General features: G+C 49.7%; 1 protein-coding gene across 6 annotated transcripts in view; it reads left to right on the top strand.

Moving 5' to 3' along the window:
- Positions 1-16,079, top strand: part of LOC104574978 (protocadherin gamma-B4-like) — a 77,210-nt gene extending 61,131 nt beyond the window's left edge. For 5 of the 6 annotated variants that reach the window (XM_088522674.1, XM_088522673.1, XM_088522676.1 and 2 more), the window contains exons 3-4: positions 9,121-9,209; positions 15,435-16,079. In XM_088522674.1, the coding sequence (XP_088378800.1) occupies positions 9,121-9,209; positions 15,435-15,661 (316 nt within the window). In that variant the 3' untranslated portion in view covers positions 15,662-16,079. The remainder of the gene's footprint in view (positions 1-9,120; positions 9,210-15,434) is intronic. The other variant, XM_088522672.1, reaches the window with a different exon arrangement.
- The last annotated feature ends 2,215 nt before the right edge of the window (positions 16,080-18,294 follow it).

Here is an 18,294-nt window from a genome sequence, read left to right as displayed (position 1 = left end):
AAGTCAGATGCTCAGCTCAGAAACAGATCCACACACAGGTTCCAACATTTGTAAGTCTTTCCGAAAGCAGAGAAGTATTTGCTGACTGAATGGTCATGGCGGGGGCGGCCTGCGAGTATTGTAACCCCGAAGGAATTTATGCTGCAAGCTTATGTAATGCCATGGTCAACACCGTGGCAAGTACTAAAGTACGTGAGTGTGTGGATGGGGGTGGGTGACAGCGTAAATACTCTTAGTTTTAACTTTCATTCACTCATTCATTGCAAACGTGTGGCAGCTCGCTTCACACACGGCTGTGGGAGCCACAGGCTCCCTGTTGTAGGGAGCCAGCTGTACTGCAGAAGGGGAAGTGCTTCTCTTCTGACATAATATTTGGTCCCCATCACATCCCCAGCCTTCTGCTTTCTCCCACAGCCTTCCACAGCACCCCCGTCTTCCTCCACAGCATCCCCAGCTGTGCCCTACAGCAGCAGAATAAGCGGTTATCACCATCTCCGTATGCTGAGTGTCTACCCCATGATGGGCTTTGACAGGATAGCTGGCAGGGAAAGCACAACGGGTAACTAAGCCTTTCTGTAGCTGAAGAGAGCAATTAGGATCTTTCTGTGCTGATTTTCACGTAAGTGGTAGAGGCACAGTATGGCAGCAACTTCTGTGGGGCCAACAAATCTGATCTCAGCTAGACGGGAGTAAAGGAACGGTCAGACGGCAGCTGAAGGTTGAGAGGCCCTGGGAATAACTCCTGGCACTGCTGACATGCCCGACTGGAAGGGCAAACTTCTCACCCTCAATCCTTCACTCAGAGGGGCAGCAGGAGCAGCAAAAATAACTGCCTCCCCTGGTGATTTAGGAAATAGATTCTAATTCCTCATTTTCATCTCAAATGCACCTAGGCTGAAGTCAGCATCTATGTTGTAATAGCAAAGTTTGCTTCTGAACATGAGGCTTTGCATGTTTTGTAGGTGAATGAAAAGAGGTGCAATTGTCTTAGGTCCAAAATCACTGGTTTCTTCTGGCTGTTTTGCATCCGTCTGTGCAGACACTTGCAATTCTCTGGTGACTCCTGCAACGTGTAGAGCATAGTGCTGCTTTCATCCGCTTAACATGTCTTGGAGAACACACAGGCTAAAGTGACAGGCTGGGGAAGTAAAGTGCCTTTGGTCTTTCCCTGAGGTCATATCTGCTGTTTGCATCATGTTTGCTGTTCGCTTCTCACCGGGACTGTACGCAGGCCCCTGCTGTGCACCCGCTCACCCTGGATGAGCAGGAGTGCAGTGCCTTGAATGCAGCGGTGGAGCCAGGTGTGAGCAGGAGTGCGGCAGGGTCAGGAGTTGAGGAGACATGCCTGAAAAATCACAACACTCTGGAAATACCCTTGGATGAAGTGCAGACTGTGGCACACAGCGACACACAGCACCAGCATGTTTCTGGTCCTCAGAAGCCTGAGAAAGGAGTGCATTTCGAGGAGAAATTTGAGGTTATCTTCATGAGGAACATGCCTTGAACTCCAGCCTGTGCGGGTCTTTTGCTGAGCAAACATCTCTGAGGGATCCACACAACCCCAGCAAGGGCCAGGTGTTTGATTTTGTAATGTGCAGCGTTGCTCTGGTGGGAGCTCGGTGGGTCTTGAGATGAGACTGAGCTTTGGAAGCGCCGAGGTTGAGCTGTGGACAGTTTCCTATTGCACAGCACAGCGGAAAAGCGCTTTAAAGCATTACCAGAGCCTGGCCTTGCCTGGTGTGTGCTGTAGTTGGAGCGTGCTGGTGGGGGCTGGGGCTAGTACGGGCAGGGAAAGATCCCGTGGGAGCCGCTCTGATGCTGAAGCAGGAGCTGTGCCTAGATAACTGCTCTCCTTTCTCCTCTCCCTGGAGCGCACGAGTCCTGGCCTGCTGCAATGAAAGGCACTTCCTGGGAATTGAAATTGGAGCTTGTGTAATGGTCTGTCCTAGCTCTGCCCCCCTTCCACAGCTGCGAGACAGCCCAGCTTTCCACCAGCGCTGTGAGAGAGTCCTGTGAGCTCTCCTCTCTCTTTGGTGCATTAACAACCCACACCTCACAAGAAGCTGTGTTTGGGTTTCTCTTTAGACTACGTAGACCTCTTCAGCTTGATGCTTCCTTCCTCTCTCCAGAAGGAAGGGCCATTCTGGGCTACTATTTCGCTACACTTTTGTCCGTATTTGTCATGGCCCTTGAAGCCTGAGACATCTGGATTCTGCCAGGCTGGGCAAAGAGTGATGTAGACAGACTTGTGGAGAATGGGAAATGTTCTATCTGAGGATTATGTTGTCACTCAGGAGGGTCTCCAAAATATCAGGTCTTTCATCATCATGAATTTATGTTTAGAAACACTATTTTAGGTAATTTAGCAGGTGCTACATGTTTAATCTTTCTCCCTCCGTTTCCTGCACAGCTGTGCGCAGGCCGTGGCTGACTGTAGAGGCCCAGGAAGCCAACAAACAGGCACAATGACAGCACTCAAGAATTCTCTCAAAATAGCTTTCCTCTCGTGTCTGTGGCATGTGCGGCGACGGGATGGGTCATGCAGACAGGCTGTTCCTGGTTCTTGTTTATGCTGCTGGACGCAGCTCGCTCGCAAGCGCTGGACCTCCTCGTGCAGGGCGGTTACCCGCAGGGCCCCCTGCCATCCAGCTGCTGGCAGCTGTGGCACCATCCTGGCCCTCTCCGTCCCCTCCAGCTCGCAGAGCAGCATCTCAGTGGCTTCCAGGGCTGTAAGCGATTCCCTGTAACCTGCTTCAAACCTTGCCCTCCACCTACTAAAGTGTTCAGTCCCATCTTTGCAAAGTCACGGTCGTAAAGCTGTGCTTTATTCCCGGCCGTCTCCAGCCAGTGTAATTGCATTACAGAAGAAGCAGGGAATGTGCAGAGCCGGGGAGGGGGAAGGGAGCCGGGGGGAAGGGCAGGCAGCATCCTCCCTTAAGGCAGAAGGAAGGAAATTCGGGCGGTTTCTGTGTTTGTCCTGGTTTTTCGGGGACTCTGGGAGGTGGAGGAGGAAGGGCAGGGGATGGTGGGCAGCAGGTCCAGGCCATGCGTGGGATGGGGTGGACTGCGGAGCTGGGAGATGCTCAATCCTTGCCTTGGGGCTCGGCAAGCAGCCTCCAGCACACCTTAAGAGCGGCTGAGGCTCCTCGCTGTCCATGACAGATCCTTTTCCTGTTGCTTGTCACTTTGCCAAGCTGAAAACGCTCAGGCTGAGCTTTTACTTCTGCTGCTGCCTCTGGTGTGTGGGAGGATGCGTGGATGGAGTAGTGGGGGAAGGGACATCGGAAAAGAGACTGGAAACAGCAGTGGGGGCTGGGCTGAGGGAGGCAGCCTGTGAGCATCAGGGATGGACAGGGAATGAGGATTGAGGCTGCACTCTGGACCCACCGGGCAGTGATGGAAGAGCAGGATCCTTTCCCCAGGGAGGATGCTGAGGGAGTGGGAGAAGGAGCCAGAGCTGAGGGACAAACCTCCCCAGCCCTCTGCAGTCGCTTCTCTGTGGCCTTCAGCTCCTTCAGTTTCTTACAGTGCTAGTCTCAAAGCCAGGTTTCCATCTGCAGAATGAGGAAAACAAATTTTTTCCTTTTTTTTTCCAGTATTCACTGGGCAGCTGTGCAAATAAATGTTTGTGAGGCATTTGGATGCCGTAGCAACAAGCTCCATAGAAACTCCATAAGGAAATGAATAATTCAGTGCTCAAAGTGGAGTTTAAAAAGGGACAATGTGTCGTCCAGGTGGAGAGGCACAAAATAGCCGGTCAGGCCAGGACATGTGGCCACCCTGTGCCCTGCTTGGGCGGATGCTTGTGGAAAACCTATAGGCTCCTGCGTAATTAGGCAGCGTTGTAATTTGATGCATAGTGGAGCTATATGAGGACTGCGCAGAAAACCTTCCATTTTGGCATTTCCTAACTTCCAGACAGACAGTTTGGTTGAGTTTAATGAAGGCCTTGGTGGCATGTGCCCTAGATACACCTGCCTCTGTGCTAGCAGCTCCCCTCGGGGTGAAAAGCACATGGTTTTGTGCACCTGAACGCTGCCCGCGCTGCTGCAGTCCTCTCCCTGCCCACAGACCTGTGTCCATGCTGCCCTCATCCACCTCAGTCACTGTATTCCCGGAGGACCTGGCACAGAAAGACTTGCCTCTTTGTCTTGCATGTAGATTTGGGCATTTGTTTCTTTTTCTCCAGTCCTAGCTGCCTTGGAAATGGCCCTGAATAAAGAACAGCTATTTTCTGTGCTCCTGAACTGAGGAGGAAAGGAATTTAGCAGGAAAAAAAAAATCTGTGCTGTGGAGGATGGGTTTTTAAAGAAAGCCTATTGAGTAAATGTCATCAGTATTAAAAATGTGATTTCCCCTCAGTCATTTCCATAGGAACCAGCCTTTCTAAGTTTTGGGCATCCTCCCTGAAGGATTATTTAAGGCTCAGGATGAGCAGTGAGCAATCCTGTAAGCGGGGGGTTGCTTTAAGGCTTCTGTATTGTAGGCAGGTAGAAGAAGCAGTTTTAATCAGTGGGGAAAGGTGGGATTTTAGTTGCAGAATTGTAAATCAGCAGTTTACAACTCTGTCCTATAGCCATGGAAGACAGCCAGATCTGGTCATCAGATGTGTGCCTTTTTTAGGTGCAAGTACTTATTTTAGGTCATCTTTAGATTACTGCCCTTGTGTTTTCTGGGCTGCTGAATTCTGCATGATTGCACTGGGAGCAATTGAGGCACTTCAATTTCCTGCGTATAGAAATGAGCTCAATGCCATTTTTTTTTTTGCAGCTCTAAGGCATTTCTAAAATAGCTTTTCTGTGTGACATCATATGCAGTAGGAACACTGTTTCGGGCCCGAAGTGTCAGCTTATCTCCAGTCCTTTGAAGAGAGAGTATTACAAAGAGCTGGAGCCAGGACTCAAGAGACACAGCGCATGCCTGTGCTGTAGGGTGAGCACAAGCCTGTACCAGAGGCCAAGTCCACTGACCTTCCTTGGGGAGAAGCCAGCACCCCAGCAGGGCTGAGCTGAAGTTAGGGACCTTCTGGAGTGAGGAAAAGGAGCTGAGCTTGGGTGTGCTGTGCAGACCGGTTTCCCCATGTAGACCGTGCAGCAATGTCACACCATCATCACGGAGACTGGCTGGGTTGGGCTCCTTCCTTGGTGGACCGTAAGGTCATCAGGGTGTCATCAGAGTGACGCTTGGGCCTCTCCTGCATGGGGTGACTGCCACCAGGCCGCATCATCCTGGGTATGCAGGTCTTGCTTGATTTCTGAAGCTTGATAAAGTCAGGCCAAATTAGTAGCTGGATGGAAGGCTGCTTGGGAATACTGGGTGCAGTAGGCTTGCAGAAAATGGCCTGGGTGTCCTGATGGACAGCAAGTTGAATATGAGCCAGCAGTGCACCCTTGCTGTGAAGGAGACCAACTGCATACTGGGTTTTACTGGCAAGGAAGTAGCCAGCAAATCAAGAGGAGTGGCAGTTCCCCTCTACTCAACACTTGTGGGATCACATCTGGTCTGGAGCATGTGACTGATGAGGAGAGGCTGAGACAGATGAGCTTTTCTTCAGCTTAGAGAAGTGAGAGCTAAGAGCTAATTGTTGTCTTCTGCTGCCTAAGGGACGTTTGTAGATAACACAGACACAGAAGTGTGCAGAAGTGCACAGTGAAAGGACAAGAGGCAGTGGGCATAAGTTACAACATGACAAATTCTGAGTAGATATTAGGAAACATTTTTTCCCCTGAGGGTGTCTGAACACTGGGACAGGGGTCCAGAGAGGCTAGAGAAATATCTGGCTTGGAAATACCAAAACTTTAATAGCTCAAGGTCTTAAGCATCTAATATAAAGTTGCATCTGACTGAAAGGTTGGCCCTACTTTGCGTGTGTTTGGGAGCACTCAAAGGAAAGTCAGACTGGAACAGATACGGCCCCACGTGCTTCAGGTCAGGTTGAGCGTGTCTCACTGAAGACCCAGAGCCTCAACACCCTCCCAGCCTGCAGGAACTGACAGCCAAGTCTCTTCTTCATCTTCCTCCCTTCTTAGCGTCTGATGGCTGCTGCAGGATGACAGTTCGCCATCTGTGCCCATGTACAGCCAAAAGGCCAAGGTTCCCCAAGGTTGGGAAGAGATGGAAGCATTTACTTTAGAAAGAAGTGGATAGGGACCTCAGAATTTGAGGACCCTGATCCTGCCTTCAGGCTGAATGCCCTGGTCATAGAGTGATGCTTTTCTTCCATGCATTTCCTCTGTCTTACTGTGCAGAGGCACACCTTTAGCAGGAGAGAGAAGGAGCTTCTGTCCAGGGTAGCCTGTTGCATGAAGGAAGAGTGGAAAGCAATGAAGCAATCTTCTGGGAAGTGGAAAATGAGATGTCTCAAACACTTTTATACCAAAGGAGTGAAATATAGGTTGAACATGGGTTCAAACCACTGGACTGTTACAACTACCCCATTCCCCCAGCCAAATTAACTTTGGTCTTTTTTGTGCCTTCTCTCTTCTCTCCCCTCCCTGGATACCATCGTTATTCTAGAGGTCCCTGAGGACCAGGCCAGACCGGATTCCTCCTGAAAAGCAGGTGTGGAGTTGGGTATATCTGGGCAGGCTTCTCACAGCATCGAAACAGTTGTCAGCCAGGGAGACGTGATGAGGGAGGAACTGCTGGGGTTAAGTGGTGGCTGAATGGGTTGTGGTTTGGACTGGGGTTTAGGTGCGTAAACCCTTTATTGGATCTACCCTGGAGCTCTATTCCCAGCCCTGCCTGTGACACTGAATAGGTCACTCCATCCCTGAAGCTGTCTCCCCCTTGATCTGACTGCTGGGACTTTCTGTTCTCTGAGGCAAAAATTGCTACATACTGCTTGGCGTAACACCGAGTACGATGGAGTTTTAATCTTGTTTGAGGAGTCTCACTGAAACAAGAAGACAAGCAAACACTGAAATCAATTTGGGAGGCAGGCAAAACTCACTTCTGGCCTTCTTGAAACTGTGCCAGCAAGCCATGTAGTAGATGATAGTTATGAATAATTTTTGGGATGCCCCAGGTTGCAGCAGATGGCAGACACTTCAGAAGCAGTATTGCTAGCAGTGTCCTGCCAGGACATCCTCTGCTAAATAAGTAATTGTTTGTGTCCTCAGCAGATAAAACAGTAAAGCAAGAACAGTAATATGGCCCTGGCCAGAGTTATGTCAGAAAGGCAATGCAGAAGGGGGAAGGGAAGGATAGTCATGTCCTGGCAGAGGTCCTGCATATCTTTACGCAAGTTGCTTAAGACCAGATTTACAAAAGCATTTCCATCCCTCACCGAAGCTCCCAGAAGTATCCAAGTCCGTGTCTCCCTTAAGCTCAAGTCCCCCTGTGTTTCAGAGGGAGTTGTATATATCTTTCATGGAGTCTATTTTGAGCTGTGTGAAAAAGCAGGACCAATTTTGATCCTGATTGGGGCTTACTGGGACTCCTATCTGGTCTGTGCATCTGGGCTTTTTGTTCCTGAGTGTACAGGACATTTGTACAGGGAGGAATGGGAAAGCTGTTGTGCATTCAGCACTTCCCTCATGACAAAGCTTTGACACAGCTGGATCCGTGACCTAGCTGGATGTGCTACAAGATCACCCGGATAGACGCAGCCTTTAAGGATCTGCATGTGGGTCAGTCTGTATCTCAGTGTCCTGTTTTCAAAGTGGGCATACTTGACCTGTGTTTTACCTAAAGGCTGGAGCAGTCATATCTGGGAGGAGGACTCAGGCTGCATGATGCTCAGCACGGTGGTGAGGTGCCCATCTACTGTACAGCACATGATGCTCAGTAGGCATCAGCACTAGCAGCGCTCTATAAGGTGACTGGGGCACTTGCGGAGCACTTGGACGCAGAGCAGCTAACAGGAGATCCCAGGGCTGGGGAAGTCTCCAGTGGAATATATATGAAAAGGATTTCAGGGTTGGACACCTCCTCTTGGATGTGAGTGCTTTGACCACAGCTTTCCCTCCAAGGCGAAGCGTGGGCGGAGGAGGCCACCTCCTTGGCCTGCAGCCTGGGGGTTTGAATGCTTGCCTAGGAAACAGGCTCAGCTTTCTCCAGCATGAATGACCTCTCACATCTTGACAGTTCCTGGCCACAGAAGTGGCGGCAGCTCTCACCACACCTGTTGAAGTGAGCTAATGCACAGCTGAGGGTGCAGAGCCTTGCTTCTCAAAACCTGGCAAGAGTTGCATGGTGGATGGAGCACTTGGCTCAGACAGGGAAGAATTGTGGCCCCAATCCAGCTCCCAAGAGGGTTCATGTGCTACATGGTCACTCACACGCTGCTGCAGGGTCAGAGCAGAGGCCCTGACAGCTGGTAAGTTTGAGAGTTCTCTGCTGACCTGCTCATCAGCCATTGCCTCCATGTAAGCATTGGCTTGTGTACATGATGAACAGTTTCCAGGGATCTGGTAAACAGGAATGCAGAGCTTGTTAGACCTTGGTTGACAACAACTCCTCCAGAACTGAGGCTGGATAGCATCCCCAGGGATTCTGCAAGCCGATCTGATCGATTGTTGTGCAAACAGTCCACCCATCAGCCCTCCCCAAGGAACAGAGCTGGTCTCTCACCTCCTCTCTCTTCTGCCCACTGCTCCCCAGAAATCTTGCTCCATGTTCTACAGAGTTGGTGGCTGCTCTTGGATTCCCTTCAGTGCTAGACAGCTGGCTCCCTGCTGAGGCCAAAGCTTATGAGTCCTGAAGATTTTCTCCCTTTCATTCTCACAAATGAAGCTATTGAATGGAGTTTTAACCTGAAAATAATCTGATTGTACAAGGATGTGCGCATCTCTGGGACTTTAGGACTAGCATTTTCATGGTATTTAAGTGATGTAGTGATCTGTGAAGGCACCTGCTGGGATTTTGAACTGTTTAGGTGCCTGACTCTCTCTGAGATCAGTGGGAGTTGGTAGGCATTTCTGGAAATATCAATGACCTTTTTTTTTTTTTTTTTACTATTCTTTAAAGCCTGGAAAAGAATGGAGGCCTCAGAAAGTATTTTGTCTCTAGGGTATTCCTTAGCAGAGTGGTTTAATGTCCTCTAATGTTAATGTGCTAACAACCCCACTCCTTTTTACTGAGCTGTAATAACTTGCTGTTTCTTTTCTTTCTCCTTAGCTCCCAGAATGGAGAGGAAGGTGGAGCTTGGCCGAACAACCAGTTTGACACGGAAATGCTTCAAGCCATGATCCTGGCTTCAGCGAACGGTCAGTCTCCATTCCGTATGGCAAAAACGCATCATTTGTTATTGCATAGACATCCCAGGCGCGTGCAACTAGATGAGATGCTTGTGTTATTGATGTGTTTGGCATAACTGGAGGAGCTGAGATAGTTTCTGAAGTATGTAAAGAGACACTGAATGAAAAGCACCGCTTGAAAAGCACTGCTCTCTGTGTTACCCTGTAGAAAAGAGGGTTCAGAAAGGACTCAGGCAAAAGAGATGCAAGGTAGTCATCAGCAGCAGGCATGCTGTAGACGGGTATCTCTTCCACCTGAGATGTATTACCCATGAACTAGACAGAATGTTATCTGGCTTATGTGTGGGGATTGTGTTGATTGGAAGAGCTGGTCTTGAGATGTGTTTTAAGCTATCTGGTTCCAGAAGGTCACAGTGAATGAAGTATCTGCTCTGGTGGAACTTGGCATTAGGAAATAAGGCAAAAAGCTTGAAAGATTTGCTTGGGGCCAGAGATAGGGCCTGGGTGAGTGGTATCAGAAATGCAGTAAATGCTGCCTGAGTCAGTCCACTTACTCTAGGGTCCTATATTTTAAGGTTACCAGAATCATATTCCCAAACAAAAGCTTGAGGCTGTTGCAGGGAAGCAGGTCCCTTTTTCTTGTCGTGTAGGGAATACAGGAGAGTCTGTTATACTCCAATATAGAGTAGGGAATATCCTGTGTCAGGAGCAGAAGAAATGTTTTAGGAAGGATCTGCATGTCTTAAAATAAAATAAAATACCACCCTCAGGCTTTGTGTTTGGAGATGTGGGTAGCGAGATGGTTCCCACCAGCATGTGCCCTGTGTCTGGGGGGTTGTTCTGGCTGCAGCTCGCTGTGAGGTGGGCTCTGGGCGGCTGAGGACTGAGCAAGACTCTGCCCTACATCCTGTTGCCAGTTCTTTGTTTGCAGTTGTTGGGACTTGGTCTGACATTGTTTAGATGCTTGGTTGGCTTGTTCTGATTAATGGCTGTGTTGTGTGAAAGTAGTGGATGTAGAGGGGTGTTTCTGTGAGCCTGCAAGCTCCATGGCTTTATATAAAAGAAGTGCAATTATCACTCTACGCAATGCTCAGGATAAAGAGGCTGGTTTTCATAAAGCCTTTATTTATAAATACCACCAACTCTTTCCCCCTTGATTTAAAAATAGCATCAGCAGCGCAGCCATAAAACCCTGTGTAAAATGCTTAGGATGCTTCCTTTGAGCTCTTGGGAGAGAAGGAATCTGGGGGAGGAGGGGCTCATATGGTGTTGCTTTCTTGGAAAGCTGCTTCAGCTGAACTATGCCTCTCTGCAAGGCTCTCTGCAGACATCAGGCAGCCCAGAGACACAGTTGTGGCGGCCGGGTGAAGGGATGAACGTCTTGGGTATTAGACTTGTTTACACACAGGGAGAAGAAACAACGTGAAAATGTGTGTCTGTTCTGGAAAAAAAAAAAAAAAAAAAAGACCATGGAAAAATAGCCTCCAGGGGCCCATCTGGTTATCATCATGCAGAGCCTCCAGATCCAGTTTCCCTGCTCACAAATAAAACGGTTTTGCTGCCTGCCATTCCAGCAGCTCCTCAGATCTGAAAGCTGAGCCGGTTCCTGCCAGGTTAGACCTTGGTTCCGCCTTGCGCTGGGTCCTCTCATGGCAAATCTCCCCCAAGTCCAGGCATCTTAACCTCTCCCACGCCTCTGTCTGCCCGGGGGGCTAAATTAAATCAGCTCCATCCACTAGATCAAAGCAACTTGGTGTAGCCCCAGAGAGAAGCTGGCTCAGTGCAGTTATTTCTTTTCCTGCCCGCTCTTGGTACTTGGCTGAGGGGAGAGGGATGGGGCCAGGATGGGGGCACAGCACAGGAACCCATCTCCAGTGCAGCAAGGAGCCCCTAGATAGTTTTCTTTTCACAGTAACGGTGTTTTCACCAGTCTTCCCCCCACCCATTTCCTCGCATGCTGCCCTCATTCATTAGGGTAAGAGCACTGATGGGGCAGGCTTTGATGCAGGGCAGATGTTACGGCTGTAATTGGGTGTTAAGCTTTGCACTTATCCATCCTGGGGTAATGTTTGGTGGCTTTTTAAATGACAATTGCCTCCTTTTGTTGCCTACTAAGCTCTGCTCGAGCTATGGAGATGCAAAGAGCCGTAGCTCCCCATTACAGTGGTGAAAGCACCCTGTGCCATTCACTTAGGCCAAGTGTTCTCAGCATGAACTCCTCTCTGCACAGAGCAGGCATATAAACCACTTCAGGCATCTGGTTAGTGCTCAGAGTGAAGTTAGTGCTCAGGTCTGCACTTACTGGGGACTTGGGAGGTTGAAGCTCCCCTGATGCTGCTTTGCTCTGTGAGCTTCCCTGCTGTCCCATCTGCATCCATGGCCCTGTGCCACCGTGTAGGAGGAACTAGAGGCAGAGCAGTGAGCTTGCTTGGCTATTCCAGGCTCGGTCAAGCCAGTCTCCCTGAGGATTAAAGCAGTTGCCACTACTGCTTTATCCCCTTCCAAGGCGGACAGCAGCTAACTTGGGTCTGAAGCAGAGAGCAGCTGCAGGGACAGGACCAAGGCCTGGAGCTATTTGACCTCACAGGGCTGCAGCTTCTGCCTCCATTTCCAGGGACCCTCTGGATCCCCCTCCAAGCTGGGAGACCTCATTTCCTGATTACTTCACAGCTTGGCCCATGCTGTCTCCCTGACAGTGTCTCCTGTCCCATGTTTTGAGTAAAGGGTCTTCCACTTTCTGCACTGGCTGTACACACTCCTTACTGTGATAAACAGCTGATCTAGCAGCAGGGATAGCGAAAACACCGTTTTAACAGTGTTTTCAGCAATGCTTTCCCATGCTGAGCATCCAGGTCTTCAGGATGGGGGTGTTAAGGGAAGAGAGGGACTGCCCGGAGTTCCTGTGCCATATCCCTGTGGATTGAGCCTTGCAGTATATTTGAGTGACTGCCTTTATGCTCCCACTTTCAAAGACCTGGGAACTGCTAGTGGTTTGTAAAGCTAGTGATTTTAGCAATCTGAAAGGACAGAGGCAGCTGCAAAGACGAACCAAGGAGTGCAGACGCTCCAGGAAACCGGACAGTGATGGCTAAGCTTGTGAGGCATCCCGTCCTGGGAAATCTCTCTTGAAATACTTTGTCTCTTTTAGCCCAAATTTATTTATATGGGCGCCACGAGACAGCCAGCAAGACGGCGCAGTCCTTCTCCTGCAGACAGAAAGGCAGCCTGAGAGGACCCTTCAGCCCACAGGCTCCAGCAGATGCTCTATATTTGGGCCCCCTGAAAGCCCCTCCAGCAGCTGCACCAGCAAGTGTTCGGGGCCCAACTCCCTAAATCTCATCCTCCCCTCCAGAGGCGAGCTCAGCTCAGGAGGGAAACGGAGACACTTGGTTATTTTTGCCCAAGTGCAAATTGTTTTCCTCTCGCCCACTGGAAGCTGCTTTGGGGGCTTCAGGAATATTTAGCATATTCCTGAAGGAATATTTCAGATATTCCTGAAGGATAGTCGGGAGCTATTTAGGATAGTGGCTGCTGGTAAAGGCTGAGCGTAACGTTTCGAGCAAGAAGAGCTGTAATGCCCAGCTTGGCAAAAGCAGCTCAGTGCCCATTTGTAAATCTCTGTTGTCCCTGTTCTTGCTTCTTTTCAGCCTTAATGTCAATGTTACCTAGAAACAGCTTTCTGCTCGCTCTTCACTCTTGGACTGGATCAGCTGGTGGGCTGGGAACCTGACTTCTTTCTTTCTTTCTTTCTTTCCTCTTTGGAAACCGCTGCCTCCGCAGTGTATTTCATAGGGGAAAGACGCTGCTGAGAGCCCCCAGGCCCCTCACTCCACGAAGCCCCTGAGCACTGGGGATAGAGAGAAATGGGTTGGTGGGACAAGCAGTGCCGCAGGAGTGGGGACTCGCTAAAACGTGCCCCAACCCATGAAGCCCCCGGCCAGGTTCTCTCCATCTGAAGTCCAGCTGAGTCCTGAGAAGTGCTCAAAGCCCAGAAGAAAATCCTCGCACGCTCCAGAGGCAATAACCCGCCTGCAAGTTGGTCCCTGATTACAGCCTGGCCTGATGGCCCATCTCCTGTGAGCGCATCCTGGTCCCTAACACCCTTCAGGGGTGGGCCATTGAGTTGGTTGTTAGCGAAATGAGCTGTTGACAAGGTGGGCAATTACAAATCTCCAAGCACCTTTTAAAACAAGAAGAAAGAAGATAAAGCTAAACACAACCCAGGGGGTGAATAGTGAAACCCTGGGATAGGGAACTAGCACAGAGGATTAGTGACAAACATAATTAAATGTGTGTGCACATTCACTGCACTTGTTCTCCTATGTTTTCCCTCAGAGAAGCTCCTAAAAACCGTGCTAATTCAGTGAGTCTGTCTAAAGCAGCGATAGAAAAAGGCTCCTGTCTGTGAATTTTGGTGCTCTCATGCCAGAAAGCAAAACGACATTTCCCCACAGTGTCTTTTGCTGCATTTGTATATGCATCCTTGAGCTTCCTTGGTCCTTAATAAGTAGTATTATGCCTGCTTTAAGACTCGCTGTATGGTTTTCCTCTGTCCATTGTAATAACAGCAGCTGTAGCTTTTCAAATTGCAGTTGCTTAGTATTTCCAGTGCCCCTGGTGGGGGAGTAGGTATATACACTGAAGCATTTCAGGGGGGTAGGAAATAAGTGTGTGCCGGGTTTCTGTTTGGATTCCTTGGTGTTCTCCCCAGCCTTTGGTCTGAAGGCACGTGCAGATCTGAGCTCCTGAGAGGAACAACAGGATGTGGTCGTAGCACAATTGATTCTTGTCGTTTGTCTGTCTCTGTGACTGGGAAAGGGAGGGGACAGCAGTTCTGGGCTCTGCTTTGGGCCCCTTGAGCACTTTTTCTCGCAGTGAGGACTCAGCCCTATTGCTAGAGAGGTTGTTTGGCTTGGAGGTACCACGTCTGCCACCCCAGGGAGAACTTGGGGCTTTCTCCCAGGCTTTGGGGAGCTCATGTCCTCAGCAGATAAAAGCCCCATTCATGAGAAAAGCGGCAGGATCTTTGCAGATTGGTATCGAATGCAAAGGCAGGATTTTAGCAAGTCCTTTCTAGGCAGAGCTGTGCAGGAATCAAATCCTGGGCTGGTCGTGTTGGAGTGGAGTGCGCAGCTGCTCTTGGAGGCAACGTTGCTCATTCCCTGTCTCCGTGCATCTCCCCATTCCCATTTTGCAGCCTGTGACAGCATCGCGGGCGGTTCTGCAGCCCTCCCAGCCCCCACCGAGCCTCTCTGTGCTGCCTTTTTGCAGCATGTCAGGAATTAATTTGCCTTCCCCTCCCCCTCCGTGGCCTGATCCCAGATCTGGGCTATCAGGCGCACTTCGGCACCGGCTGCTTTGTGTTTCCTAGAGCCATTTTGTGGCACTGCGTGACGGGGATTTTCTTTGGCATGAGAGTGTTCTGCTCCTTAAACAAACCTATATTTAGAAATACTGTGGTGAGGGTTTTAAATGCAGGGGGGGGAAATGCAGAGCCCAATAACAGATTTCCCTTAATGCATTACTAATCGTTATAGCTGTACAGTGTGGTTGTCACGAGGAGCTGCGGTCCAGAGAGGGAGGGGGGACCTGCACTGCAGAGACACTAAGGGATTTCTGCTGCTGCTTGAGCACGAGCCACCTCCTGAAACCGGTGTGTCCCAAGGAGATCTTGGCACGCACGGACAATGTGCCCTGCCGATGGATGCAGCTGACCTGCCTGGCCTTCCCTGTGGGAGGTTTTGGGGATGGAGGAGAGGAAAGACAGGAATGAAACTGCTCCTGGGCTTCCCCCATACCCCGTGCGATGTCCCACTGGGGCCATGTGGCCCCTGGCTGCTTTCAGGCCTGCACCGATCGCCCCATCTCTGGTGGGATGTGCAATGGGGGGGCAGCACGGTGTCCTCCAGCAAAAACTCTGCAGGTTCTGCCTCCCACGGTGAGCATCTCCCTTCGCGTTAGACTCGTGGACCTGCTTATGTGGCCCTCATCCTCCTACGGTATCGAGGGGGATGTCAGTAATGAAGGCTAAGGACAGTTTGTGGGGGAGAATGATGGCACCAAGGAGGGCTGCACTAAATGCCCTCTGCCTGGGGGAGCCTTTCAGAGCATCCCTGGCTGGCTGGGAGGTGCCCAGCTGGATGGGGCTTGGGATGGGCTTTAGGGTATTCCTGGTGTCTCGCTGACGTTAATGGCCCTCTTGTTTTCTTTGCTTCTCTCCCGCGCTTCCCCCAGAAGCTGCTGATGGGAACGCGACTCTGGGCGCAGGAACAGGCACCATGGGCCTGAGCGCCAGGTACGGCCCCCAGTTCACCCTGCAGCACGTCCCCGACTACCGGCAGAACGTGTACATCCCGGGCAGCACCGCCACGCTCAGCAACGCCGCGGGCAAGCGTGACGCCAAGAACGCGGCCTCTTCCGGCGGCAACAAGAAGAAGTCGAACAAGAAGGAGAAGAAGTAGGGTTGACAGGAGACCATCTGCAGCTTAGATCTACAGGGCAGACCTCTCCAGCACTCCCCCAAATTGCAGCCTAGGACGGAGGACGAATGTGAATCTTGCGACGCTAAAGTAGGAAAAGCAACGAATGTATCTCATCATCAGAGCTAGGAGTAGGGTCTCGCTACTGTTAGATCTCATGATGAAACTCAATGTGGAAACAAAACCTAATGAGAGAGAAAAAAAAAAAAAAAAAAAAAAAAAGCAAGTGCCCTGTTAATACTAGCTAATATTTTATACAATCCCTCGGGTAATGGAAATATGCAAGGGTAGAAGGTCTTTTAAACATGTCTTTGGATTCGATTTGCTCCCCGATAGTCTGAGAAAGGCACAAGGCTTGTGCTTGGCTTCGCCCAGTGTAAATAATTTTAACAAGGTTTTTTTTTTTTTTTAATTTATAGACCTTTAATCATTGTGGAAGGAGAAAGAAAATTCCTAGGTTGGAGCCCATGTTCAAAATTTTGCTGTTTATCTTACCATTAGTGAAATTCACCCTGAGTTATTTATGGATTTCTTGCTAAGAAGTTGGTAGGGAGTGCTTCAGTTCCTGTTTACCTGTTATCCTAAAAAAAGTGTTTATATTGCATGACTCAAAGGGAATATGGTAAAGCTGCATCCTAAACATTTTTTTTTAAGTGCAACGAGTGATGGCCTGAAATATGAGACTAAAAGTCACCATGTCTGAGACAGGCAATTCGATTTAACCGCAGTGGAAGAGTGTGCCGCTCTCCACTAAGGTGTACAAAAGCTGTCCTAAGGATTATAGAGGTCTCTAAAGAGCAGACACATCTCATACATTCTTTGCAGTAAATATTTATATGTACAGTAAATGTTTTTTTTTCTCTGGAATTAAAGTTAAGAAAGTCTTAGTGCCCTGCTGCGAGATGGGGGCTGCAGCTCCTTCAAGCAGTGACATAGCCGAGTCCTTACTGAGGCCTTGTGCTATCTGAATAAGTTTTAATCTGCTTGTAGGGAACGGAGACCAAGCTTCACATTTCTGCACATCAGTGTCTGCATGCAAATTATTCACTTCACATCTACAGTAGAGCAGATAACTCCACGGACGTAGAGAAGTCATCGCATGCCCATGCAGCATGGTATAAATACACGGCAGATAAACGAGTCTAGGTGCAGGTCGAGCAGTGTCTATCTAGGGTTCAGTTGGGTTCAGTAACACAAGATGGGGAGAGTTGGAGAGGCCCCATTCCCAAGAGGGGCATTGACGAGATCTGCCCGTGAGTATCTGTGGTTCCTTGGCCTTCAGCATTGGCTACTGAGTTAAGTGACAGCTGGTTTGGTGGCCCTGGGTGACCAGACCTCTGTAAGGGGCACAGGCCCTGGAAATGAGTGTATGTGGTGTTGCCTGCAAAGCTAGTGAACCTGGATGGAGATGGAGTTGGTTGGAGACCCCGGGCTCGGAGGATTCTGGCTCATTGTGGGTTATGTGCGACCACGCTGCACCCAGACAGGTAGACGGGCCTCAACCCAGGTTGGGCCTGCAGCCCAGACAGTTTGTGTTTGGTGTTACCACTGGCTTTGGACTCTTCACCACACAGCCGGAGCAGAAGGACCAGGAATGAGATATCTGCACCATGTGCCCTTCATCTCCCTGCCCCTTCTCCCGCTGGTATAAACACCACAAAGGGAAGGTGCCTTGTGCCCTCAGCCCCACATCAGCCTGGTCTTGGGGTCTCCCATGTGCCTCACCAGCTGCCTCTTCTCTCCCACATCAAACCAGATGACTGGGACTGGGAAGGGAGACACGGAGCGTTTTTGTAGCGAGAGGGCAGAAGAGAAGGGGATGAGGTAGCCATGCCAGGGTCTGCTAGATTTTCTGGGGGAGGTTGGTTTGGTTTTTTTTTTTTTTTTTTCCTTGCATTTCCTTTAATAACTAACATGTAGGTCACTTGAGCAGATCCAGCCTCCTCCGCTCGGCTCCGGGCACACGGGCGGCGCAGGGGGCCGGCCCCGATGGCTCTCTCTCTCCCTCTGCCCTGGGAAGCGGGACCAGCCGAAGGGAGGACCTTGCCTGCATACGAGTTTTGTACTGATCCCGGTCACCTCCTGTGGTGGCGGCACTAGAACCAGTTTACATGATTAGTAAGGCTTACACAATCTCATGTAGTTATTACGTGGCCCTTCTAGAGATGCTGTAGATGAAGCGTAGTGTTTATATTTCTTTTTAATCTGCAATCTGAGGTAGAGTAGTGAGTGTTGTGTATTTAGTGGCGTGTTATTTTTATCTCGGTAACTAACTTGTGGACACCAGTATTTTCAATTTTTCTGTACCTTCTTTCCATGTGGTCTGTGCTCTTGAGTGTACGTGACATGAAACACGTTTGCCCTTTCAATGTGTCTAATATTGAATTATACTTATATATTATATATATGCTTATATCCTTCTTATACCCATATAGACCAACGTCAATGTGTTACACGCAAGTTTTATACTCTAATATTTATATTGCTTTTTTTCTTTGGGAAAAAAAATAATAAAATGGTTTCTTCTGAATAACTGGTGTTGGTTTCTGCAAGAAAGGGAGTGATGGTGCAAAATGACCTGTCCCTCCTCTCTAACTTGTCTGTGTGAGGTTCAG

Source organism: Tinamus guttatus, unplaced genomic scaffold (genome assembly GCF_059628265.1).
Source record: "Tinamus guttatus ecotype Peru unplaced genomic scaffold, ASM5962826v1 Tinamus_guttatus_pri_ptg000155l, whole genome shotgun sequence".
In the NCBI taxonomy this organism is placed as follows: domain Eukaryota; kingdom Metazoa; phylum Chordata; class Aves; order Tinamiformes; family Tinamidae; genus Tinamus; species Tinamus guttatus.
The sequence above is the reverse complement of the archived record's forward strand: the minus strand, read 5'-3'. Positions and strand labels throughout refer to the sequence as shown.